This window comes from Silurus meridionalis, chromosome 15, assembly GCF_014805685.1.
Source record: "Silurus meridionalis isolate SWU-2019-XX chromosome 15, ASM1480568v1, whole genome shotgun sequence".
Taxonomy (NCBI): Eukaryota; Metazoa; Chordata; class Actinopteri; order Siluriformes; family Siluridae; genus Silurus; species Silurus meridionalis.
In genome coordinates, this window is record NC_060898.1 from 23,582,632 (window position 1) to 23,609,777 (window position 27,146).

General features: G+C 37.5%; 1 protein-coding gene across 4 annotated transcripts in view; it reads left to right on the forward strand.

Moving 5' to 3' along the window:
- LOC124398116 (gamma-aminobutyric acid receptor subunit alpha-3-like) overlaps positions 1 to 27,146 on the forward strand; it is a 109,687-nt gene that overhangs the window by 41,778 nt on the left and 40,763 nt on the right. For all 4 annotated transcript variants that reach the window (XM_046868147.1, XM_046868146.1, XM_046868148.1 and 1 more), the window contains 3 exons: positions 2,474 to 2,595; positions 4,088 to 4,155; positions 13,636 to 13,856. In XM_046868147.1, coding sequence (XP_046724103.1) covers positions 2,474 to 2,595; positions 4,088 to 4,155; positions 13,636 to 13,856 — 411 coding nt within the window. The remainder of the gene's footprint in view (positions 1 to 2,473; positions 2,596 to 4,087; positions 4,156 to 13,635; positions 13,857 to 27,146) is intronic.

Sequence of the window (27,146 nt, forward strand, 5' to 3'; positions counted from 1 at the left end):
TGTATGTCCTTGTCAGGGGAGAGGCCTACATGTTTGACTACTTATTAAAATTACTATGCCTCTATGCAGACGGACAGCATTGATTGGCTGCTGTCTTGTGAACCAGAGGAAATGACGGGTTTCTAATAATATGTCTGTGTGAAGTACATGTTGCGACACAACAAATTGCTAGCTAATTAAGTGTGTATCAACTTGGCTGGCTTCTGACTCAGAACTTCTCCTCGCCACCATGAAGACAATTTTCATCAACTGTAATTGCCCCTTGTTCTTGAACAAGGCCCTGTAACTATGATATGTGAAGGAGATTAGTGTTTTGCTCAACATAACCTTATAAAATATATGAGGTCATCTCAAGAATTTGACTGTAACAGTTTCAATCTCAATCTCAGCAGCTGCATGCCACTCAGAAGACCTTGGTTATGAATACACTTGAGCAATAATTTAGTGATATACGTCCCCTATGGCAAGGTCACCACGCAGTAATGTAAAACATAAAACAAACAAAAGTGCAGCTTGTCAGCTGAAGGACCTCGAGCTGCCTTTACTTTAAGTCAAGGCCACTGGGGATGTGTGTTGTTGAATGAGGTCATTGACATTGGGCAGTGGAGAAAACACGTCTGGAAACTCCACACTAACTCATCAGTTTTGCAGGTGCTATATGCTGGTTCAGATCGTCCCATAGTTCCATGACATGACTGATGTGCCTTGATGAGTTAAGATTTATTTCTCGATCCCTGTCTGTAAGATTTTAGCCCAATTTATTACAGTTTTAATAGTGGAAATGGATGCACGTCTTGCATCACTTTAGGTTTTGCAGTAAAATAAACAAGCAGTGAGGTTTAAATTATTCAGTTCAACTTGTAGTCATTAATAGCAAAATGTAAGAAAATTAGTATGAATTAATTAGCTTTTATCAACCAATTTCACATGATCTCTATGAAACATGGTGGTGGCAGAGGATAACCCACCATTCTGCATGTGTTCCCCCTTGCCTACCTTCTTTTGAGTAAAGCCAGAGTAGAAGAGCTCCAGCCAGGCTTTATGGTTCTTTTTCCATGGAGTTTGCGTGGGCCTTGACCCAGAATGAGGGATGATGAGGGCGCTTATGTTTTATAATGCAGATACTGTATATGGTCGTCAATCATCTGGATTGTGTTTACCAGAGTCGTGCTGGTGGCACTGTACTCACTCTGCTGTCACTGGCCACAATCGTGTGATGAATTGCATCAGCTATGTTGTATTGTTGTTGGGTTAATGTCTCTTTAGCGTTCTGTTTCTACAGTGTCCAATATGAATTACAGAAGTTTAAGCAGTATGTGGCAGAATCTTTTTTACAATTGTAAGAAAAATATTTTTCAGTCAAATATATATACAGTATATATATATATTTCCCTCATCCAAACAATTTAATAGCAAAACTTCAATATGTAGACATTGTGTCATTAGTGTAAAAAGAGAATAGATGTTTACAACAGTAAATTCGGTAGCGAGAGAAGTCTCGTTACTATTTTACAATTCTTACATAATTATAAATGCATTGTCAGACTCATCAGCACTAATTGTGCAGGGTCAGTTCTGACAAAGCCCTTGATTTGATTTAAGGTTGCTCATTACTTCATCAGCTTTCAGACGTTCATATTCTCTAATTTACCTCTTGTTTCACCGGGGAGTTTTGACCCCTGCAAAAGTTAATTGTGCTGCATATTTATAATAATTAAGGTTGGGATGCTGACTTCAAATTTAAGACACCATTTCACAAGATTTACTATTTGGCCAAAATCCCAAAATATTGGTTGCAGCAGAGCTGAACTTTAAGATTGCAGCACCATCATTTAACCATCGTAGACATCCATTTTGTCACTCAATCATTTAGCTGTATATACACACACACACACACACACACACACACACACACACACACACACACACACACACACACACGATGTGTGAATTTGTGAACATTACCAGGTTGGACCAATCACTGACAGATGAACAGTAACTAATATTTGTACTGAATGTAAAGCGAGTGAGTTTTTTTATTTGTAGGAAATTGAAAGCATTGAGAGTTTAAAGGTTAAAATTCGGACACGGCTCTTTTTGTTTACTTCTTATTAGATGCTAGCTATTCATTTCAATTTATTTTATTTCTCTTACAATGTGGATCTGAGTTGATTTGCAGTGACTCTGGAGCTCAGTGAAGGAGCATCAACATAAATTGTTTAAAGTGAAAAAGATCAAAGCTTTTGACTTGCATCAAGTTGTTATTCTCTCTCTACTCTCTTCTCTTTATTGTCCATATAAACAGCACTTTTTTCCTTGCCTTTGTTTCAATCTATCCATTCATCTACCAGTCCTTTTCCTCATGCATTGTTTTCCCTTCAGCCTGACTCATCTTCTCTGATATCGTCCCTAACAGGCCAAACTTGTCACCCCCTAACCTTTACTTTATCTCGCACTTCTCCTCACTCTACAGGGCCGTAGCGGGGCACCGCGAGCCTCTTCCTGATGACAGCAAAGACAACATAACCATTTTCACTCGGATTTTGGACCGCTTGCTAGATGGCTACGACAACAGGCTGCGCCCTGGTCTAGGAGGTCAGCTGCAAAACAGTGTCCCAGTTCTTCTTCATGTCTTCACTAGTGTCCACTTTGTTGTCTAACATTAGAACAGTGATGGATTGATGTTATGACCCAGATGTGGATCAACTTCTTGCTGAGCAATCACAGTACAGCTCTCTCTCTAAAACACACATCCATAACAAATTGAGATTTTAAAGCTTTTAAATGTTTTTAGTTATAATGGCTGTGCAGTTTATGTCAATTAACAACAGTAGAGAAAAAAAGGAAAGTAGCACAGGCCTGGAAGACTAATCATTATTGCTTTCTGATGATGAGATTTAAGTATTGTGGTTGCTGTCTTAAAAAAAATGTTATTATGAACTTGTTCAGCTTCAACTTTTTTTTATTTTGACCGTTTTACACATACAGTTTAAACTTCAACATGCTGATCATTAAGTATCACTTATGGCACAAGTACTTGCTTTGTTTTATTTCTGAAATCCAATTTGACCTATACACTCACTGGCCACTTTATTAGGAACACCTGTATACCTGCTTATTCATGCAGCCAATCATGTGTCAGGAGAACAGTGCAGAACATCATGAGGATACAAATTTCAGTCATTTATATTCCCTGAAGTTGGACTGCTGAAGAAGAAATCTCATCTAGTCTTTATTTACATTGCCAGCTGTAGCCTTAAAATCCTGAGGAACCCAATATGGTCTTCTGCTGTTGTTTTGACCTATTTATAAGAGTTGTGTTGTTAAAGAATTAAAAATTCTTTCATCAACTAGCCAATTTTTTCAGCCTATAAAACTTTGTTTTTCACCATTTTGTATAAACTATACAAAAAAGTCCCACCACATAGTTATCAATGTCACAGTCAAAGCCTCTGAGATCACATTTTTAACAATAATTGAAACCTGTAACTTGCCACATGATTGGCTGATTGGATAATCACATGAAAGAGCATGTATCCTTAATACACTGGAAAGTGAGTTTATGTACACAGTATATGTTAATCTATTTACTCAGACCATCCAGCAAATGTTGGACATAACATATAAATTAAATGTAAAAATATCTGTTACAATTCCAGGATGAAACACTGAAATGTTTACCTCCTTCTTTAGTTGACGTAGGCGAATACTTATGCAAGGCACTGCAATGATTTGGATTTGTTTACTTCCATTGTTCCCTTCTTAAGCACTGCCTGTGTCGCCTTTTATGGTAATGATCTTACCAGATGAGGCATGATAAAAACATTAAACGAAACCAAAGCAAACACTAGCTTACACTTTTCCCATTTTCTTTTTTACATTTTTTTTACTATTGCTCATTAGTCTGCTGCTGTGATAGCATCCCACTCAGTCATTAGGAACATGTACAGACTTTCTTCTCTGATACATTTCCTCTTCGTTCTTCTTCTAAAAAATATTAGAAATTAGAACAGTATACTGTTTTTGTGAAGATGTTTCAATCTGTTTTTTTTGTTTGTTTTTTTTTGTTTTGTTTTTATTTACCCAGAGAGTGTGACTGAAGTTCGAACCAACATCTACGTCACCAGTTTTGGACCGGTATCAGACACAGACATGGTAAGACATGGTTCCATTGTTTAATACATCTGTCTAATCTTCTACATTTTAAAATATTTGTGACGAGAAAAAAATACAAACATGTGAGAACTTGAAATGAAGTTATCATACATTGGCTTTGAGATGCTGCATAAAGGTGCGAAGATATATTTTTTTGTTTTTCTTCCTGTTCTGGTGATCATACAAGTGTGATGTTGTTTTATTGAATCATTTATGAGAGCAGGCAATTGGTAACAAGGCAGGACAGAGGAAATGTGTTCATCTTAATCATACACACAATTGGTTCTGGTACACAAGATGAATCACCACATCTGTGTGGCAGCACTTTGTATTCAGGATGAGAGCTAATGGTGAGAAGAACTGTATGCTCTGTCACGTTATATGGAGCGTAAAATGATACTTAAATTACAAAGCAATTATTAGCCACATTAACATGAATCAGTCTTTGAGTGTAAAATGAAAATAAGGCCTGCACTATACGTTTACTTACAATTATTTTTTTGTTGTTAATTAATTAATCTTTCTAGTTATAACTAGTTAGCATAGCATTCCATAATATACCCATCTACTTAGATGCATCTGCACCAGCCATAATACCTACGGTTCGTGTAAATATTTTAAAGATTCTTATTTTTGCTCAAGTTTTTGTCAGTAATGGAATTTGCAATGAAGAGTGTTGTTTACATTAGAAAAGAAAGTAAAACAGAAGCAATTTTACTCTCAGACTAAACAGCGTTGTTCTGTACCATATACCTGTTAGTCTCAGAGTAACACATTTTAAAGTGTAATCATTAGCAAATTACTTGTTGTTTGTCGTAGATATAGTACAATAGCTCTATTATGACTTTGCCACCTTGTGCAGTCATTACATTATTCTATACAGGAGGAAATTCTAAAAGCAATAAACATTGCATTCACCAAGTATTCCAGTGCTGATTTCTGTGGTTGATTTGCTTCATTTTTGTTGTTAAATAATATATATGTTTTTATTTATGAGGCCAACAGGGTCGTCTGGAATGTAGGTTATTTCTGCATCATTCCTTTATGTTTTTATGTTATGACTAACATTTTCTTTCTATTTTTTACTCTCCTTAATTTTTGTTCTTTTTTCTCTCTCTCTGTTTTTAATGTTCTCTGCTGCTTCCTTCAGTCTTTTAACCCTTTTTTGTCCTGACTCTGTCCTCCATTGCTTTCTTTTGTGAGCACGCCTGAGTTTTTGCATCATTCTGCCTTACTCACACACTCACACTTTCTTCTCGCAGACTTTGTGTCTGATGACGCTGGAGTGTTGGAGTTGACAGGGGTCTAATACTAAATCAGGTGCTATGCTTAGCGGCAGCGACAGTCAGACGCTCACCCAAAGAGCTCTGCTAATTCTCAGCTTGTTTCAAAAATGCACTGTAGAGCAAAGCTTCTGCTGACTTTAGGAGATTCAATGTCTCTTGGGCCAGAACTGTTTTTTTTTTTTTAAAGATCTTTATTGCAATTATTCTATAGACTTTAGACTCTTTATTGTACTGTATATGTTTCTGTACAAAATATTCTGTTTAAACTTTGAATTGTTTAAAGTAACACACTTTTAACCTCATAACATTAAGATGTTTCAGAATCATCGTTCAGGGCTGATATCTTCATAGATTAGACTGGTTTGTCCAGCACATCTCACAGACAATCAATCAGACTGATATCAGATTGTTCTTTCTAAGAAAACTTTTGGTATGTTCTAACCACTGCATACTAGGAAAACCCCACAAAATCTGCTGTTTTGGAGTTGTTCTGACAAAGTCATCTAGGCATCACTGTTTTTCTTACTCAGAACCTTACATCTTGCCCATTTTTCCTTCTTTTAACACATCCAATTCAAGAACTAACTGTTCTCTTGCTGCCTGATATGTCCTACTTTACAGACAGCCTTCATTTTAACAAAATATTTAAAGTTTTTCATTTCACCTGTCAAATGTTGTAATGTTATTCCTGATCAGTGTACATCACATTAAAAATAGACCCTCTGACAACAACATGCTGCATAATAAGCCTTCACTAATCAGTGCCTGTCAACATCCATCACAGTTTGTCCTTACTCAGGATATACAGTCCCCAGACACTTACACCTTCTCATTCATGCAGTCATCCTATCCAGTACATAACACCATGCAAATACAGGTTTTAGATGAAGCCCGTGTCCTGCATCAGAATGGGCACAATGTATGATCTCATAGACTCTCGTGATGCTTCGAATAAAATTTCAGAAAACACTGATGTCCTGGAAATGAAGTGACAAAAAAAAAAGACATCCAGAGATGACAAAGGAGAATGATCAGACAGGTTTGAGTTGACAGGAAGGCTTCAGTTACTCATAAACTCTCTTTATAACTACGCTGTGCAGAAAATATTTAAATTTTAATAACAGATGTCTTGAAAGCTTCACTGTTGAAGTCATGGGATCGACAATTCCACACATTGTCATTGTGTTGCCATGGTTACAATTTATTATTCTGACGATGAAAATCCATGCTGTGTAATTTGCAAGGGACTGACATGACTTTGTGTCCCTCATGAACACATTTTTTTTTAAGTATCTCTTGCTTGATTGCTGTTGCTCTCTTTTCTTCTATTTCTGATGACCTTTAATTTCCTTCGGAGTAAGATCAAAACATTTATGTTGGTTAGAAAACTGCTGGTTCGGTTATGAATACAACGCAGTTCAATGAACATGCAGTCTGACATCCTCTGTGCTTGCTGAAGTCGAAGATTTTAAAAACCACTGATGTGGTAACTCCATTGAAGCAAAGTGAACGAAATAATCCTCAGGGCACATGCATTCACCGTTTTGTTGTCTGCAGGGCAACAGATCCAATCCCTGAAGAACTCAATTTCAATTGTCACGTAGTCAGTATTAATCATTAGTGCAGGGACGTCGCTGTTCTACAGAGAAGCTAGCTGGGTGAAGACAGCTCATCTGCATGCATGATCCATAGTGATCATCTGCAAATTCACTCTTTGTGTCATTTTTTGTTTTTTAATCTCATTATCCAAATCTTTCAAATGAAAACATTCATACATTGTTGGAATCCGTCAAATGTAACTGGTGTAATATTTCTCCTCATGCTAATGATCCACACTTTATCGATTACTGACTTCCATGAAGGTGCAAGTCGATACAATGTAATGATGAAATGTTTGTGATGTAAATGATTTTCAACAGTGATTGATGTTTCTCTCGTAGATCTGAATAATTGTTCAAAGATCAATTCTTTACGACAAATGAAAAGAAAATCTAAATAATATTTTAGAGATAAAAGTATGTAAGAATGAAGAAGAACAAATCTGATATGTGAAAAGGAAGCATGTACACATCTCAATCTTTCCCTTTGTTATGGTTAGTGATGATGGGGGTTTCACCTGCCAGGATTAATTTGGATATAATCAGTAATTGAGGTGATTAAGCTTCATGATTAAACCTGTATTTCTTACTAAATGGCTTTATTATCATATCTGCAATATTCTATACAGTACAGTTCACAGCACAGATATACAGAAAAGCAAAACACAGAAGATGGCATCAATTCTCATTCTCTCAACATTCGAGCATCAAACCTTTGTTAACACTTGAGCACTCTGATTAGCTTCTCTTTGGAAATCGCTGCTGGTTATGGGGACTATAATTGTTTAATTGTAATAGCTTTACAACTCCTACTCATTATTACCTCTTGGATAATAGTTTGTAAGGTCGAGCTCCTTAATATGTCTGCAGTAACCATGCTGTTAGGTACTGAGATGGAAAGATCTCTGTAAGATCTTTTTACTATTTTAGTAAAATCCAAATCTCAGGCATCGGCAAGGACGTTGAAAATTTCCTCCTCTGCAACATACAAAGTCTCCTTTTATCAGGCATGGGGAAATCTTCTCTAAAAGAACAATTCAACAACCAGCTCACTAAATAATCAGGAATAATTGCCGCTTCATGTCAGAATCAGAAAGTTCAGATTGCTGAACTGTTTAGAAAAGATCAGTGTAATGGAAAATTGCTTATACTGCTCCTGTCGTCGGCGTTCCAGCGGCGTCTGATTCAGTAAAGGAACTGAGACGAAAATGTTTCACGCCAGTTCTGTTTTGTTCTGTTATATTCCACTTAAATCTTTTTTTATGTATTGTGTGATATTGATTTATTTTGTTTCAGCTCACAAATTAAATTTACTATTTTACATTTAACCGTCTTAACCAATAGACTAAAAAACAAGACAGGGAAGCGAGCATTTCCACCATTTCAGGTGAGAGTAGGGGACGAGGTGTAATACCTGCTTATAGCCAAAGACCATCATAAAAACATCAGCTGAATGAATTCTGCAATACTGTGCAAGAAACCGGGAAAAGAAGAGAACATTTTAGATATCAATTTACAAACCAGATGTCTAATGTTGTCTACATGTGTAATGTAAGAACAGTTTTTCATCACATACATCACTATTAATGTTATTTGTAAAGATTTGATACAACAACATGATGTCACGTCTTTACAAATAACATTTATGGTGATGCAGGTGATACTTTTCTTTCATGGGGGATTTTTATGGAGGTAAATATGGGGTTTGAATATATATCTCTCTCCTGTCCTTTTTCAAGAATTTTTTGGTGGCATCCCTAATCATAAGATAGGGAAGGGGCGGAGCTTCCAGGTGGTGCCATTTAATATGTCCATAGAGTACTGTGACATTAAACTGCAGAGCAAAATAGATAAAGATCAGAAAATCTACAAATTTAAAAACATTATAATCAGAAGTGAATGTCACTGGATATTGTGACGGTGTAGAGATGAATAAATGGTTCAATTAACCACATATTTTTCGGTCAGCTCAGTTACAACAAATGATTTACCTAATTCTGAACATTATGACATCATGAATTCAGCCGTGTGTCTGCTGTTTGCATTATTTCTACACAGCATGCCTCGTGAACAACCTAAGTACAAACACGACTCGTGCGGTAGTTTGCATCCTATTTGTTGCTTTTGCACTCGCTTGTGTCAGTCTCGCACAGGCTGTGCCCTGAAGATAAGCACTGTGATGTGGCTGACTTCACTGCTCGGAGAAACAGGCCAGCGAGCTCAGACAGTGCACTTCATCCTCTCTGACTGCGCAGGAAAAGATATTCAAAACCCTCTTCAATTAGACACGAAGCCAAAATGGCCGTTCTTTAAGCATTGGCCAGGCTGACTTTAGAGTGTAGCGCTGACAGAGAGAAACGAGCGAGCTGTTCAGTCTGGGGGTTTTTGGGATGCACTCGCGAAAATACTGAAGGATTTTTAAAATACAAAGATGCTAAAACACTGATTAGTAATTGGTAAAATACAGCATGCAGCACATTAAACAAACACGGTGCCTGAGCAAATTAAACGCTGGAATGATAACGCTTCTTTTTAATTAATTGTGCAATGCAACAGCGGATCGGAATACAGTTACATCAACACCTTGGGGAATGACTAATTTGTTAGAGGAGATTTCTAAAGCCATGCTCTAATTGCTAGTAGATAATGAATATAGAAGTCTGCATTCTATAATGTAAAACAAAGAAAATAAGATGGATTGTGTGATATTCTCTGCCAAGCCTGGAGACAATCAGGTGGAAACTCTGACAATGATGTGTAAGGAATGGCACACAGTGGACCATGCTGGTCCAGGAAATGAATCCAAGGGAGGTTGTGAAGTGTGTTATTCCACTTATACTCGTATCTATACATTATATCACTGACACTGAAGACTCCTTCCTTGCAAACATCCTAACCAAAACTTCACACCTACAGAGGCATGGCACACTCGCTGTACTAAACCCTGTAAATGAACTGTTGCTATGGAAACATAACACATTGAAAAGTATGCATCACATTTCGTAAAATGTATGTATCAATGAGTTTTAGAGGTTTTGTGTCCGAGGTTTCTAAAGTTATAAGTGATGTGGCAATTAAAGTGTCTGGTTCCTCGTAGCTTAGCAGGCTTTCACAAATACATTTCTATTGTCATTTTATCCCCTTATAAGTCTTAGAGCACTCACATTTTTTTTCCTCTAAACACTAAAACAAAGTCCTGTATCATGTCTCCAACATCATGTTTATTTCCCAGCATCATGGTTTTTGCTGAGTGCTTGCTTGTTAGACTGCCCTGACAAGCAGAAGAATCAGGAGTCACTGGGTTTATCACAACACGCTGAGCTCTTCCCTTCCTCCATGCCAACACCACACACTTCTGAAGAATTAGGTCAATGGCCATTGCTCCATAAAAGCAGGGAACGAGGGAGAACCCCGAGCAGTATTCCTACTTTCTCCTGTTAGCAGTTTCTGTTCTAAATTGCAAAACTGGAAGTGAAGTTCACTTGGTCATGCATGAATTCCCTGATGCATGCCGCTTTTGATCTTTAAATTAATCTCACGTTGAGCCTGCACTCATTTGACGGCTTTCCTGTAACAAACCATGGCTCACATGCTCACATTCTTATTAGAAGAAGAAAAAGCACAGTTTACCATTAGCTGTCAGAATCTGTGTCTGGAATTGAATCTTCAAAAGTAATCTTGCAGGAAGCTGTCACCAGGGAAGAGACATCAAGATGTTAGACAATCTTTTAGATCAAAATACACATCAGTATATGGACAAAAGTTTGTAGACACAAAGAGTGTGATTGTGGAGAGATTGTGGTGTTAGTAACGTCAGGCACTGATGTAGATGAGAAGGTGAGGAGGTCTTAAGGCTGAAGGTTAAGAGCTCTATAGCAGGAGATCTGTCTGGTTTGCACTTCCGGTTCCTGTCTAGCTCTATTTAATGGTTCAGCTTGAATCTGTTCTTTCAGATCTGTTTATCACTGTTTGGCTCTTTATTTCGGTTTTGGAATATTGGACTTAGTTTTGGAATCTGATTTTGTTCTTCCCTGCATTGTTTTGTTTTTCAGGTATTTGATTAAGGATTGTTTGTAATTAACTGGTTTTTGTTTCTTCACATGTGGCTTTTCCAGGCTTTTCTATTTTTTCCCCATGCTGTATAAATGTATTGGGAGAAACTAAAGCTGTGTGAAACAGATTTTTTTTTGCAATTAGCAAAGAAATAGTTAAAATGTACAAACATCTTCAAAAGCACACTTTGATTCTATGTCTTTGAAACTGAGGAAATACTAAAAGGACTTTAGTAAGAAATCAACAGAGGAGCAGAAAGTCCTGATTTCTTTTGTGCTTTTTAGACCTATTATCTACATAGTGAGAGAGGACTCGTCTAACCCTTTGAGGCCTAGCTGTAAGGAAAGACTCGCTAAAGTGTTTGATAATCGACACTAAAAGAGATGCTGGAATAGTCAGAACAGAGATGCTGATATCAACGTTTATGTCACCAGCGGTACATTTCTGTTGCCTCTGGGAGCCTTAAGAAAAAGCACATTTTTATATTTATTGGCACTGAATCTAAAGTAAAATGGAGTTGAGTAATAATTATAACTGAATGCCAATTAAACACTGGGTATTTCTGGTGTTAATACAAAATATCAAGACCCTCTCAGGATAGAAGACTGATTGCATGTCCCTCTTGTTTTTTTTAATGCAACAATCTTGGTCATGTTATGGTCTGATAAATGCCCAGATGTTTCAGTGATTTTCAATCCTCCCTAAGCATAAAGAACAGCTTTACATGCTCTTGGTATCCAGACACTTCGTTTCTCCAAACATTCAGCTGAAATTCTTTGCTGTTCCTCTTGTAAAACTCACCAGAGATGTTCTTCACTAGTCGGAGATTTCTTTCTTTCTTTCTTTCTTTCTTTCTTTCTTTCTTTCTTTCTTTCTTTCTTTCTTTCTTTCTTTCTTTCTTTCTTTCTTTCTTTCTTTCTCTCTTTCTTTCTTTCTTTCTTTCTTTCTTGTGATGCAGTTCATCTCAGAGCAGTTCAGTAGGATTGAGGTGCGATGACTGGGCAGGTGTTTCCATGATAGATATCACTCCAGACGTCTGTCTGCTCTCTAAATAACACTTACAGAACTCAGACGTGCGTTTCGGATCATCGTCGTGTTGTTCGGTGAAGTCGCTTTCAATGAACCACAGTCCAGACGGAACCTTCCGGAGCATTTCCTGCTTCAAAACAACCCAAAACCATTAAATTTCCAGCTCCAAAAATCTCACTTTTATTTATGTGAATTTGTGCACGTATGATTTCATTTGTAATTCATATGAGCTCTTTTATAGATGCCTTTTATACAATCCCATTAAAAACTCCTGACTGACTTCAGGAAAGAGAAAAAAAACCTCAAGGTCATTTGAGCATTGCAGTATTTATAGCATAGCCTCATCTCTCTCTCTCTCTCTCTCTCTCTCTCTCTTTCTCTTTTTTCTTTTTCTCTCTCTCTCTCCCTCTCTCTCTCTCTCTCTCTCTCTCTGTCTCTCTTTCTCTTTTTTTTCTTTCTCTCTCTCTCTCTCTCTTTCTTTTTTTCTCTCTAAAATGCTAAAAAAAAAGTGCTCGGAAACGACAGAGTGGATCAACGGGTTTAATGTTATATGTTTCCGTGGCATCTCTATATTGACGATATGGAGAAAAACATTTTGAGATGGGCTGTTTTATCCTCCAGAGTGGCAGCTGAGGAAACATACAAGTATAATCTTCTGAAGTGTGCTTTAAGGATCGCTCATCAGTGAGCCTGTAGGGGAAAAAAAACCCAGCAGTGATGTTTTGAAGTAAAAGGTCAGGAAAGAATCTCGACTAATCAAGGCCAGTCATTTTAGAGATGGAGAATGGAGGAGAGCTAGTCATGACTCATCCTGCTCCAGACTCTTTATCTTAAAGGGGGGGATCAAATTAGCGAAGAAAGTCATCTTCGGGATTGGGAACAGTTCAGAGAAATCATACTTCAATACTTTTAAATGTATTAAGTGCTAAAATGTAAAAGGTGAAAAAGTCAAATGTAAAAAAATAAAGTCCTGTAAATAACCAGTATTTAATATTAACTAGAATTGGATTTGCTACATAACTGTTGGAAAAAGTTCTCTGGTATTAGCAAGAAAAGCACTTAAAATACAGCCAGTTAACACCAGCATTAGCTAACCTTACCTCTGCATGCCTTTAGATGAAGTTCATATCTTCTTACGAGGTTAAGGAGGTACCAGAAAAAAAGACACTCCTCATTTCATACAAGTCTGTGTTTTCTGAGACATTTTATCAAGGTAAAAACATTTAATCCTCACTTCCACATTGCAGTTTTGCAGGTTATAAGTCTTCAGACACACACAGAAAGTGTAACTAGAATTCTTAGCTGCATTGTGTAGTCACTGGGTGGATGAGAAGATTAGAGGTCTTTATGATTTATAATGATTCATTTGAAGGTCTAAAGCAAATGTAAGTTAAAAATATTTGTAAGTATCACAGCAAAATAAAGTAACTCCAAATGAGTAGCTCTAATGCATGAGCTCTGATCCTGGTACTTGAAGAAAAGAGCCACTCTGAGTAATTCTTTCTCTCTTCCAGGAGTACACAATTGACGTATTTTTCCGCCAAAGCTGGAGGGATGAGAGGCTGAAGTTTGATGGCCCCATGCAGGTTCTCCCCCTCAACAATCTTTTGGCAAGCAAGATCTGGACTCCAGATACTTTCTTCCACAACGGGAAAAAGTCAGTGGCTCACAACATGACCACTCCTAATAAACTTTTGCGGCTGGTGGACAACGGGACCCTGCTGTACACCATGAGGTGTGTTCTGACAACTTCATTTGTAGATTATGTGTGGATTATAACTGCTTATTACCAAGTGAGTACATGTACACAATATGGACAAAAATATTGGGACACCAGATCTTTTCATCCATATGTAGTTCTTTCCAAAACTGTTACCACAAAATTGGAGGCACACAATTGTATCAGACATCTTTGGATGCAGGAGCATGACATTTTTAACCTCATTTGAAATAGAGGACCCAAACCTGTTTCAACATGACGATGCTCCTGTGCACTAATCCAGCTCATTAAGATATGCCTTAACATGGGTTGGAGTGGAAGATCTCGTGCTATAGAGCTCCAACCCTACTGAACACCTTCGGGATGAATTTTTCATATAGATTGCACCCAAGGCCTCCTCACCCTTGTGTCTGAATGAGCACAAAGGAAGGTACTATAACAGAAAATTGGGATTAATTGTGGAATGCAATGCTCAGAAAGCATATACCAATCTTATGGTCAGGTGTCCACAAACCTTTGGCAATATAGTGTATATATATCCTGCGTTAGTAAAGAGCGACGCACACAATTATACCTAATCATCATCACGGTCAGTTGTTATACCAACACAAACACTGGGGGCAGTACAGCACCATGTGTTTATAACTGACTGAATAAACCAGTACTGCTTTGTTAATGTTTTACAAAAACCTGCTGATGAATGTAATTTGTGATTGACTGTGACAGCAGTCATGATGACAGCGGAAGGTTTTATAGGAAAAAAATCTTGTCAGTGTGTTTGTCATCAGTGTGCATGAGATCAATAGACTTTTTACAAACCGATTTTTAATATGGCAGATTATGATACTTTCTACATCCTGTAGATGTATAAATAAAACAAAGGTAAGTTTGTGAGCAATGATGCTGAACAAAACCGCCCAGTATGGTTAATGTAAACATAGGGAGATCATACAAAACCCCCACACAGAAACCTAAACTCTTGATCTTTAATCCTTGATTGGATCAGTCATCACCTTTTTTATTTTTTTTACAATACTAAATCACACATAGGGAAATATCTCTCAGACAAGTCTAAGCCCCCAGAGGAATGTCTGGTAAAGGCCAGTTAGGTTTGAGAGTAATGCCTTTGGTGCTGGTTAAGTAGATCTCAGAAGGAGTAGGACGATGGAAGCCTGCGGTCCAGACTTAGCAGTGTGAAATGAAAAGTGCTTGAAGAATGAATTAAAGAATTGAATTGTGACTGGAATGGCCAGCAGCCGTCCAGAGCGATGTGCCCATCTGCCGTAAAAAGAGCAGGACAATTCAAGTCTATTGACATTTATAATGTACCCCAGGGGCTTTCTGTATATACACACACACACACACACACACACACACACACTGTGTGAAAGGACAGTCGAAGTCAGTAAGAGCTATTCATCTGTCCTCAGGTTTGATTTCTTTTTTCTTCTGGATTTTAGAAAAGACCTTCGAATGGATGATAAGCAAACGACATTAACATATCCTTCCAGTCAAAAGTGATAGAACACAAGGTTTCAATAATCCTATTTACAGTTTTATGCAAAACTTCTAAGTATCCTAGTGATGAATCAATGCTTCTATCAAGGCTTCTGCATTATTGCATCAGTATAAGTTCCACTAGATGTTACAAAAAGATTTTTGTATTCTAATAAAGGAAGTGAGATATTACTTAATAGACCACATTCCAGATAAAATTAAACAGAAACAAAAAAACTCATTCACAAACTGACCCCTCAGACTAGAGATACATAAAAAGAATTGACCTTGTTAAGTTTTTCACATTTTTATCAAATTTTTTACTTTTGTACAGTGTAACATTAAAAAAATGGTATTTTGTTTTGTGGATTAAGAAATCTATTTGGAAAAGGTCAAAATATTCACATTGAGTTTTAAAGCAAACTATTACAACAAATCAAGTGCAAATAATTAAAAAGGCTAAAATGGTTTTATTTCTTTCCATTACCACCTAGTGAACATGAAAATAATAAATATATATATCTATATTTTGAGAACTTGGTAGACGCCTTCATCCACAGTAACTCATATGTATCTCATTTATATGGCTGAGCAGGTGAGGGTTAAGAGCCTCTCTCTGGGGTCCAGCAGTGGCAGGTTTAACTCATGACCTTCCAGATCAATAATCCAGCATCTTATCCAATGAGCCACATTTCATTAGCACTGAGTATATTTCAGAGTTTCCCCTTTTCTGTTTTGTGTCATGCAGTACACTTTAGTGTTTTCATCTGCAGTTTCACACACGTTCAACTGTAATGTTTTTGCTGTTGTATTTTTTTTATTAGTGAATAGTGATTTATCCACTATTGCTCCTGTATCCGTCCTTTCGTTTTATCAGGATACACTGTACGCTGTATAGAAAGACAGAGAGACAGAGTGGTGTGAACATGGGCTTTAGTTGCAGTCTTGTAGGTGTGATAGGACGTTGTTCTCTTTCAGCCTCGAACTGATGTTCCTGTGCTCTTCTGCATCGAAAGCCCCATTTGAATGAGTATGCTGTGAAGTTGTGATGCAGCGCTGATGTTTAATGATGGTTATGTGTAGAGAGATGATTGTATTGTAGATGCCTGTGATGTATGTTCCACCCCCTTTCTTTCTTTTAAACTGCATGCCTGTCATATTAAAATGAGAGGGTTGAACAGAACGCCTTGTGGAACAACGGATGATCTGATGTTTAAGCTGTAATTGCTCCTAACGTAAAGATTTTTTACTCTGGATTATTAATCAGGGCGTGGAATTTTATCTTTAGTTTAATACCTTATTTTATATTTTTGGGGGGTTTTCTGAATGTACATTTAATATGAATGATCTCATAACCTGATACACTGACAACAATTATTGATCAAATTTATGTGTTCATATTTTTAACCTGGGCATCAAACCTCATGTTATGGAATCATGTATGTGTTATTTTATTTTATTTTTTTATCTTGACACGATGCACTAGTTTTGATTTGAGTCACAGATCATTACATTAAGCACAACAACAGCAGTTAGAGTGACCCCATGCCACACCCCGGCACTACACTCCAGTCCTGATTATTTTTTCTATAATAACATGCCCTGTTGTGCTTTATATCAACATTGACATTATTACATTACATTAAATAAAAAAGAATCACTCTTTATTCCCAGTAATGCACAGAAACTAGCAAACACCATCAACAACAATTATTAGCTTGTCTCTGTAGCAACATAAATGTCAACCTGTCCTTGTTTGCAATCCCACACACACACCTGCTTCTCATTAAGACCTGCATGTACACCTCCAGTCGAAAGGTTGTGCACACAGAATTAGCAAAAATATTACTTGCAGTTAAGTAAAAAAAAAAAAAAAAATTCTTTTTAGAACTCGTTAACTTCTGAACCTCTCAGATCATAATGAGACTCCAAATGAGTGCTTCATTAAACACAGGAGCACTTGGAGGTTAAGCCCCTTAAGCTTTTGTAATAAAAATCTCATGGACAGTGTTTAGTGTTATCTGTAAAACATCAATGTGTGCTGTGCTAATGAGAGCGATAAAGTTCTTGGCCTTTGGATTACTTCTTAATTGTCATAATGTTTAGTAAACGCTTTATCCTGGTCTTGGTCATGATGTGTAATGGAAGTGTAATTCACCAGGGTGTATTACACTTCCAAATAAATTGATGTTTATTTGGTTGTAAAAATTTTTTAAATTTAGTCTTTAAAATTTAGAGATTTTTTTACAACCAAATAAACATCAATTTGGAAAACATTTCACAATAATTTAATAATTTGACAACATATGGTGCACATTTCCATCCTTTAGCGCAAAAAAATAGGTCATGTGATACGTTATTAGCCAGCTGTAGCGCTCTGGACATTTAACACCGAAGCCGTTAATAGTGCCCTACCTGACCCAATACACATAAATATATTTGAGATGGTGCAGTTTGCAGCCGATGCGAGTTGCAAAATCTGACCAGTGAGCTCTCTGACCATCCAATCAAAGAGCGTGAAAATGCCGGTGTGTTTGGACGCTTGCAAAGGGCCTCAGAGTGACCAAATTACAGTCTGAACGGTTAAAGCAACAGCTCCAGGCTACATAGAGTTTATGCTAAAAAAATGGCTGCAGTGCTCACAGTGAAAGTCTTACGGTAATACGTCACGTGATGGCTGAAATCTCAACGAAACTCGATCGTAAACTTTGATTCAGTGATGCAGCAGAAGCAGCGCAGTCGGGAGTAACACTATGATTGAAAAGAGAATAGACTATTGGAATTAATTTCACACATATTCATAGACAAACTTAAGTCAATGATTCCGGTGGCCACTGCTGGATAGACAGGGTGGATTTAGAGATACTACGATTTTGATCAGATGATGCAGATGATTGCCTTGAGAATCTAAATCATAATCCATTGCAATATTTAAGATTTTTGGGGTGGAGGATGAGAATACGCTCGTGCTCTTTGTGACGGCCGCTGTTTGATGATTTTTTGTTCTCTTCCATCTCAGTTCTCAGGAAAAGCTCCGCCTCCTTTTTTTTCAGTACAGGAATGTCATCAGCCATGTTTGTCAGTCTAGTGAAGGTGAAAAGGACCATGTCATCAGAAAGACAATTGAGCCACAGCCAGGTACCCTAAGCCTATTTCTCTGCATTAAAGCATGTCACGATAGATGCTAACACTGCAGCATTCCTAAACAGAGCTGACAGACACTGAAGAAATGCATATTACTGTTGTAATTTGTCATGACAGGCTCAGTCTAGACTCAATTTGCACAAATGACCATTTAACTGTTGAGACAGGGTCTGTCTGACTTGTTAAATAAAAAAAAAAGAGGATTTTGAATAAGGATTAATGCACAAGTTAATGCTCAAGTTTCTCTGAAAACTAAAGAGGACCATATAATGTTCCATCATGACGATCTCAAGTTTCTTGCACATAGGCCTCACTGAGCCCATTAAACACCTTTACAATGAACTGGAAGTGGAGCCTCCTGAACATCCCCACATCAGTATCTTATTTCACTATTTCACTTGCTCTTGTAAAGGAATCGTCACTAATTCCCAGAAGCACGCTCCAAAATCGAGTGGAAAATCTTCGCAGAACAGAATTGTAAAACTTATAATAACTAAATCTGGAACAATCAAACTTCTATTCACTGTGTGTACAGCATTTGACAAGCAACCTTTTTACAGAGGTCATATTTTAAAAGTGTTGATCATCTACACTAGAGGAGTATCACATGTTGGAATTTTGAGGCACTGGTCTTCATGGAATCCTAAATATCTCTGCATGAATTTAGATGGAGACATGAGAGATTCATGGCTGTTTTACCCCGAAGCATCACTCCAGCTTCTTCACTCATTAGGAAGTACAGTCATGCATAGTGAATGAGAATTAAACACATCAGACTTTTAAAAAAACGTTACCGATCATTATTTCTCAGGCCTCAATATTCATTAACACGCATTAAGATGTCACTAATTCTAAAAGTGCTCCAACCCCAATTTTTTTTACAGGAAACAAATCCATACATTTGAGATGTCAAGGGAAATGATACTGCTTCAGATAAATATCACTGTCTGCAGTACAATCTTAATACAGCTGTGGGGTTCTCCTTGCTATGGAGCGCTAAATAGTGCAACCACAAGCACTTCTGCTAATTTGAAATGAAAAAAAAAATCAATAAACCTGTCAATAAGACACTAAAACTATAACAACAAGAAAACCAATGGATTTAAAAAAATAAAACAAATCCTGCTGATTTGGAAATAAACCTCACACATGGGATTTGGTTTTGTGCTTTCGATGGATCTCTATGGCCACTCAGTATTTGAGGAATTCCTGATATTAATGTTATCTTAAAGGATATTTTGTAAAAACAAATAAATAAAAAAGAAGCATGATTTTGAGTTAATATGTACAATGATAGTATTTGAGAAAACCAGTGAAGAGTGGTTATGATGTATAATTAGCTCTCCATATGGTTATAAGGTTTGAATAGAACCTGGTGGGTTTCTCTCTCTGATTTTAGGAAGTGCATCAGACATGCCTTGTGTTTTGGGTTGCAGCATTTCTCTGTAGACAGGAGTAGAAATATGATACGTTCTGGACACAGAGAAAGAATGTTGAATTATTTATATCATTAGATAGAAATGTATTGTGTCTATATAATGTTATGTTCACGTGTCCATACACTTTTGTCCAATACAATATTTTGATATATATTCTGTACTGAAGTGTAAGAAGTGAAGAAAAGAGTGCAGGCAGGGTGGAGTGGGTGGAGAAGAGTGATAGCCGGAGTGATTTGTGATAGAAGAGTATCTGTGAGAGTGAAAGGGAAAGTTTATAGGACTGTGGTGAGACCTGAGATGTTGTTTGGTTTAGAGACAGTGGCATTGAGTAAAAGACAGGAGGTGGAGCTGGAGGTAGCAGAGCTGAAGATGTTGAGATGTTCGTTAAGAGTGACAGGATTAGAAATCAGAGTTAATTAGAGAAACAGCAAATGTTTTGGTGACAAGGTGAGGGAGGTGAGATTGAGATGGTTTGGACATGTGCACAGGAGGGACATGGGGTATATCAGTAGGAGAATGCTGAGGATTGAGCCACCAGGAAGGAGGAAAAGAGGAAGACCAAGGAGGAGGTTTATGGATGTGGTGAGGAAAGACATGCAGGTAGTTGTTGTGAAAGATGCAGATGTAAAGGATAGGGGGTATGAAGACAGATGATCCACAGTGGAGACCCCTAATGGGAGAGGCCAAAAGAAGAAGACTGTAGTGTGAAACTAAACTAAATAAAACTCACCACATTATCTGTGTAAAGCTGCTTTAAGGCAATGTTCATTGTTAAAAGTGCTATACAAATAAAAAATGAATTGAATTGAATAAAACTGAAAGCATTACCCTTATCTTTGATAAACAGACTCATAAATATGAAAGCACATTGAGAGGTCATTATTTATCATACTAGGTTGTGGTGTAAAGTTCATCCTCTCAGCATCATCCTGTAGGAAACAACAAAACAGAGCATTTGATCAAAGACCACTTTATATATTTGCAGATTTCATTTAAATCATATGAACCTGGATGTGAGTTGATTTGAACTTGGAACTCGGGCAGGGAAAATTATCTTAAGTTTCCTGAAGTGTTTCAAAGATCAAAACGAAAATGCAAGGAGTAAATTGTGGTTCCCCATTCGGGAACTTCGAGCTGTGTCGTAACGCTTTGGGGTCATTCTCGTTTCCTCGGGGAACTAGGTTTACATACGTAATCCAAAATAATGCATAAGTAGAAAACGAAGTATGAAGAATTGTCCATCATTACTGTAGAAAGTGAATAAAATTCTTTCCTTTTTTTTTTTTACACGTTTTCTCTCTCACAGCACGACTTATTTCATCAGGTGTACCTTTACAGCAGAAAGAGCACAGGGAGTAAAAACAGCCCATAAACCTGGAACATTCCAGAGTCGGATGAAGTGTTTATGATTTTTCTTTCCTTTTTCATTTTCACTAAGTTTAGGGCTCAGTATCCAGGCATACGCTGGGGGGTTCTTTCCAACTTATTTCCTCTATTAATATAAAATTCTGTTTATATTTACCTAAAATATCACTTCACAATCACAACACACTGGAATGGAAGGATGGATGTATTTAATAAAACAGAAGAATGTTTACCCAATGATCAGATCAGGAGTTTAAACAGCAACACTAGTGAGGTTGTGTATGTGTAAGAGTGATAGCACTATTGTCTGAGTGAACTGTTTGTAAAGATGGGGTTTCTCAAGTCAAGTTTATTTCTATTGAGCTTTTCACAACAAACATTGTCCCAAGGCAGCGTCACAGAATTTAACAGTTAAGGTAAACTATGTGTGTTTATCCCTGATGAGCACCATGGAGACTGTGGTGAAGGAAAAACTCCATTAGATGTTATGAGGAAGAAACCTTGAGGAACCAGACTCAAAAGGGAAACCTCATCCTCATTTGGGTGACATCAAGAGTGTGCTTATAGTCTTTAAACTCTACAGAACACTGGAGAGAGAGAACTAACATGAGCACTGGAATGTAAGATGTAAGAAGACTCAGGCTGCCTCGGGATGGGGAGAGAAAGAGAAGCAGTGGAGAGGAATTAGCGTAGCTGCTGTTCATGATATTGACAGCACAAGTTGATAATGTGATGTGATCAGATGTTCTGGAGCACAAGGTTATGATGTGTGTTATGTGTAGAACTCGCTAAAAACATACGTCTTTCATCTGCACTTAAACTGGGAGAGTGTGTCTGAGCCCCGAACACTGTCAGGAAGACTATTCCAAAGTTTAGGAGCTAAATGTGCGAATGTTCTACCACCTTTAGTGGACTTTGCTATTCTAGGAACTACTAGAAGCCCAGAGTTTTGAGATCTGAAGGAGCGTGACGGATTGTAGCGTGTTGGAAGACTGGAGAGATACATGGAGATAAACCATTTAGTGTTTTGTAAGTAGCAGTAGTTTTTTAGTGGATTCGAAACTTAACAGGAGGCCAGTGTAGGGATGAGAAGATTGGGGTTATATGGTGATATTTTCTCCACCTTGTGAGAACTCTTGCTGCTGCATTCTGGACAAACTGTAGCTTGTTTGTTAATGATGCAGGACATCCACCTAGTAATGCATTACAGTAGTCTATTCTGGAGGTCATGAACGCATGGACGAGCTTCTATGCATCAGATATAGACAACATGTTTCTTAGCTTAGCAATATTTCTAAGGTAAAAGAAGCTGTTTTTGTAACTTGGTTATGATTTTTAAAAGACAAGTTGCTCTAAAATAACTCCCAGGTCTTTTACTGTTCAACTAGTAGTTACAGAACATCCGTCTAAATGCCTTTATGTGTCTCAAAAGTAACGTGTTATTCTGCACTCATTGTACTCCGAACTCTGAAAGTTGCAAGTGGATTTTTCTCAAGCTTTGATCTAAGCAAAGTGTTTTAGCTTGAAAACAGACAGCCAGACCAAGATCATACTTGTTTATCTACTCTCTAAATATGATATGAGAAAAGTTATACCTTTATTTGTCCCACAGTGGGGAAATTTCTAAATAAATATATAAAATGAACATTAATTATTTTTGTGTGATTAGGTTGATTTTCTGGCTCATCTTTTTACATAAAAATGAATATGGAAACAAAAAAACCCTGAAAACATCTTACTCAACACAAAAGCAATTATTCAGTCTTATTAAGTCTGTTCAGTGATTTTGGGAAGGTGGATATTGTTTGAGTTCCCAAACAATATTTCTGCAGCACTTTTTCATGTTAGTGGTCAGACTTTTACAAGTTCAAAACACGACTGGCCAGTGAAGAATGTACTGTAAGTTCTCCATATGTCCACACATGTCCATTGTGTTTATCAGATGCAGCGATCTTGAAAGGACGTCCCAAATTTCATGTGCAGGCCACACTGAGAGGGGTAACATGGTGCCTCTACAGTCCTCCCAGCTTCACATTGCTAACACATATGTCCCTCCCCACCTCCCAGTCGGACACGGCGTGATTTATCGAGCACTCGTTCAGTCTGACAGAAGGGTGAAGAGCCTGGATGAAGCAAGCAGCTCTTGTCCAGGAAAACAGAGGAGGAAAATTAATGAGGAAGTGTGACTCGCCACTGAATCACAGCCGAACACGTGTCAAGCTGCTTCCTTTTTAGAGAATAGTAACAAGCAACAGAGCAAACCAAATAAACCAACTCAAGGTTCCCTTCACTTTATTAGATTTAAGGGCATGTCTGAAGTGTCTGGACTTGGTGCTCCATAATCACATTCCTCACTGAGGATCTGTTTAAAGGCTTTTTATCTGGAGGGAAAAGGTGATACAGAATTGTCCATCAGTACATTTATATAAACGTATTGATGCGTTAATAAGAAAAATAAAAACGTTGATGCGTAATCTTTTGTTCCTAATGAGCCAGGGGTGCACCTGGGGTATTTATCAGTGTACTTAATTAATTTAAGTCACAGATAAATCCAAAGTGTAGGACACAAACCTTTGTGTGACTTGGATGTCAGAAGAAGTTGGCCCCGGGGACCTTTTGGCTGTGTTCGGTTACCCTGACCTCTCTATGGTGTTCATATCCTGTTTGGGCAGCCAGCCGTGGCAGTTTGTTAGCCTGGGATTAGCTGCCAGTGTGGAGCACAGAAAGCAGTCTGGCTCTGCTTTCCTCAGCCTAGCCTCCTGAGCTGGCTCTGACCCAGCACTCAATAGCAGTCTACTCAGGTTAGGATTTAATTGCATGTTCAGAGCTATAACAGGCTGTAACTTTAAAGCTTATTGGCAGTGTGATGTCACAGAGCCAATACTAACACATGTAGAATATTCTATACTGCGATAAAGTCCCGAGAGGACAGAGAAAGGACAAAGTTTGTGTGAGGCTTCAGAAGCATCAAGGTAGAAATTAATTACTAGTGTTAAGTAAACGGCGCATGTTATTGCCTGAAGTCCTAAAACATTAACAAACAGCGGTTTCCACTTAAACTTGTTTAAATACCTGGTTATCTCCGTATAAAGACTTGGTGCAGTTGGTTTGGTGTAAACTTCTTTTACAGCAGGAGACATCAGATATGACCAGTTCAGCAGTCGTTATCATCAGAAATAACGCTAAACATCCATTTAATGATCAGTCACTCTAGGGATTTTGTGAGGTTATATCATATTGACTTCATTACAGACTAAGAACTGCATCATTACAGCACTTATTTAAGATCTGCTCCAGTATTGCTGACATTGGTGCAATCACAATAGCACTGTTCTCCAGGAGAGGGGTTTTGGACTCAGGGAACATTATTTGTATGTTAGTGGACAATGTGTTATTAGTCAGCTTTCTCAGTCAGGTCGCTCATGTTCTCACTCGGAATGTCTAATGAGCACAGAGGTTTTGATGTAAATGACAATAGTACACTCAGCCAGGGTGTTACTTAATCCTTACTAGGAAATTAGCCGTATTAGTCTTTCCTTCATCAAAAATGCAGCTAGGTGTTGAATATTATTAGCACAGTGAGTGAACCTCAATCTCATTATCTCAACCGTTCAGGGGAAAAGTCATTGCTCGTTCTCTGGGTCAGATTAAACACTGTCCAAGTCAACAAGCTGGAGCCTAATGGGGTCTGATCTTAGGGTTGCCTTAAACATCACTTCATGGTGTATTAAGTATTTATAGCAATATTAAACATACTACATATACAAAATATAAAGACCTCACATCACTTCTGAAGGTTTTCAACTTTCGATGGATCCTGGCCAACAATTTCCATTTGTTTAGCAGATTTTTTTTTTAACCAGCATTTCCTCTGGGGTGTTTACACCTTACACACAAATGCTAGTACTATATTACACCGTACTAGTAGCAGTTTTAAAAAAAAGAAAAAAACATTAATTCTGTCCATTAAATAATTTTTTTCTGTCATGTACTCAGTAACAAGCCACTCAGAAACTCTTCAGCTGTAGATAGGATGGCGTGGATGGTGGATGCATACGTTTTTCTCTATGAGAATATTTTTATAGACCCCCATTGCAAAAAAGCATTTCTGCTAGTAGCCTAAAAATAAGGGTCTTGCAGGGTTTCCAAGCAACAGGCTTCTGACGCAGATTAATACAATGCCACTAACGGCCCTGAACTAATCTGCCCCTGTACCCGTTCTTGCTCTTGTTTTTGTTCTCTTCCATGCTTACGCCACTCACTTTCTAGCATCTTTACTTAGCTATAATTACGGAGAATGTTTTATCGCTGATTGGTCATTCACACTGTGTGAAAATGCACAGGGCCATTATATAAAGACTGCACTCAGCCTGGCCTCAGAGCAGAAACAAACCAAAACACATACTTTCTCTTCCCAGTCCACTGTTGGAGGTCCACAGTTAAATAAAGTCCCTTGTTTTTGGAGACTAATAACGATGGGCCATGATGTAATGAATCCCATGGACATTCATCAGAACATGTCTGGTGCAGTCTAGTGCACTGTGATTAACTAGCCAGGCAGTGGCTCGCTCAGTGACGACAAGATTTGTCAGATATCGATTTTTTTTCCATGCTTCTGATTTACTGTTAAAAAAAGATAAACGATTTAATTATCCAGAATAAAAAGCCTTAACAAAAGGACAGGAAAAAAAACAAAAATCATAATGAAGGCGTTTATGTTAAAAATACCTGGAATTAATCTGAAACTGAAAAATCAAGTCTTCAAACAAATCACAAATATTTTCATCTTTTAATTGTACTCATGATGAAGCTTTATTACATTCAAGTCCCTGAATTGGCCTCGCTGCTTCTCCTGTTTGTTTGAGAAAGCAGTTTTAAGTCAATATAAATTATTTGGAAATAGTACCAATATATTAATATACATTTGGACTGAGAAATTAATGAACCAAAGTCTAGATTCATTTAATTATTTGCATTTTATCTCAGAATCTAATTTTGCAACATAGGCCTTTATTCAAATTCTTTAATATTATAAATGTAATTTTAATTTAGCATGTTCATTTTTGTAACTTGCATTGAACAAAATCCAAAAGTGATGTCAGGAGCTCAGAAAGCGTGTCTGATACAAATCTGTTTCTGATGGATGAACAATGAAATGAAATGAGCCTGTTATTTTCCGCTACTTGCTCATTAAAACAATTTATACTTCAACACGGTTGAATTCTTCATTCATCAGGTGTGGGTTCATTTTCAATAACAGCATCTCTGGCAGTAGTTCCAACTGTAGCACGAGTGACAGGTTTATATTAAAGTTCTCGTACTTTAGCGTTTCTATAGTAACGGCTCGTGCACAGGGGCTTCTACTGCAGATGCTACACAACCTCTAGTAATAATAGTAATATATTAAATGTGCGTTGTGAAGTTTTCTGTTAGGAATTGCAACAATAAAGGAAGGAGTCTCCAGTGACAGCCTTGTAACAGTTAGTCATTTTTAGGACAGAGAAGCATTGGATTTGTGGTTTCCTTTTTACATGACAAGCTTTAATTCTTTTATATGTTTTAGCTTTGAGAAAGAAATAGAGAGGAGGAGGAAATGGCTGTTTAAAGCTGCTATAGCATAAGTGACAACGGGAGCTTTTTTTCTGGACATGCCTGATTGTTTCTGATGCCTACGTCTGGATGGAATTTTTCCAATTGTAGACCAGGCTTTCACATTTTTCCAAACTTTTATTGCCCCATCCCAACTTTTTAAAAACATGTTGCAGCCATCAAATTCAAAATAACCTTTTTTTCCCCCTTAAAATTGTACAATAATTTTACTTAGTTTAAACATATATGTTCTATTGTGAAAACATTTTTG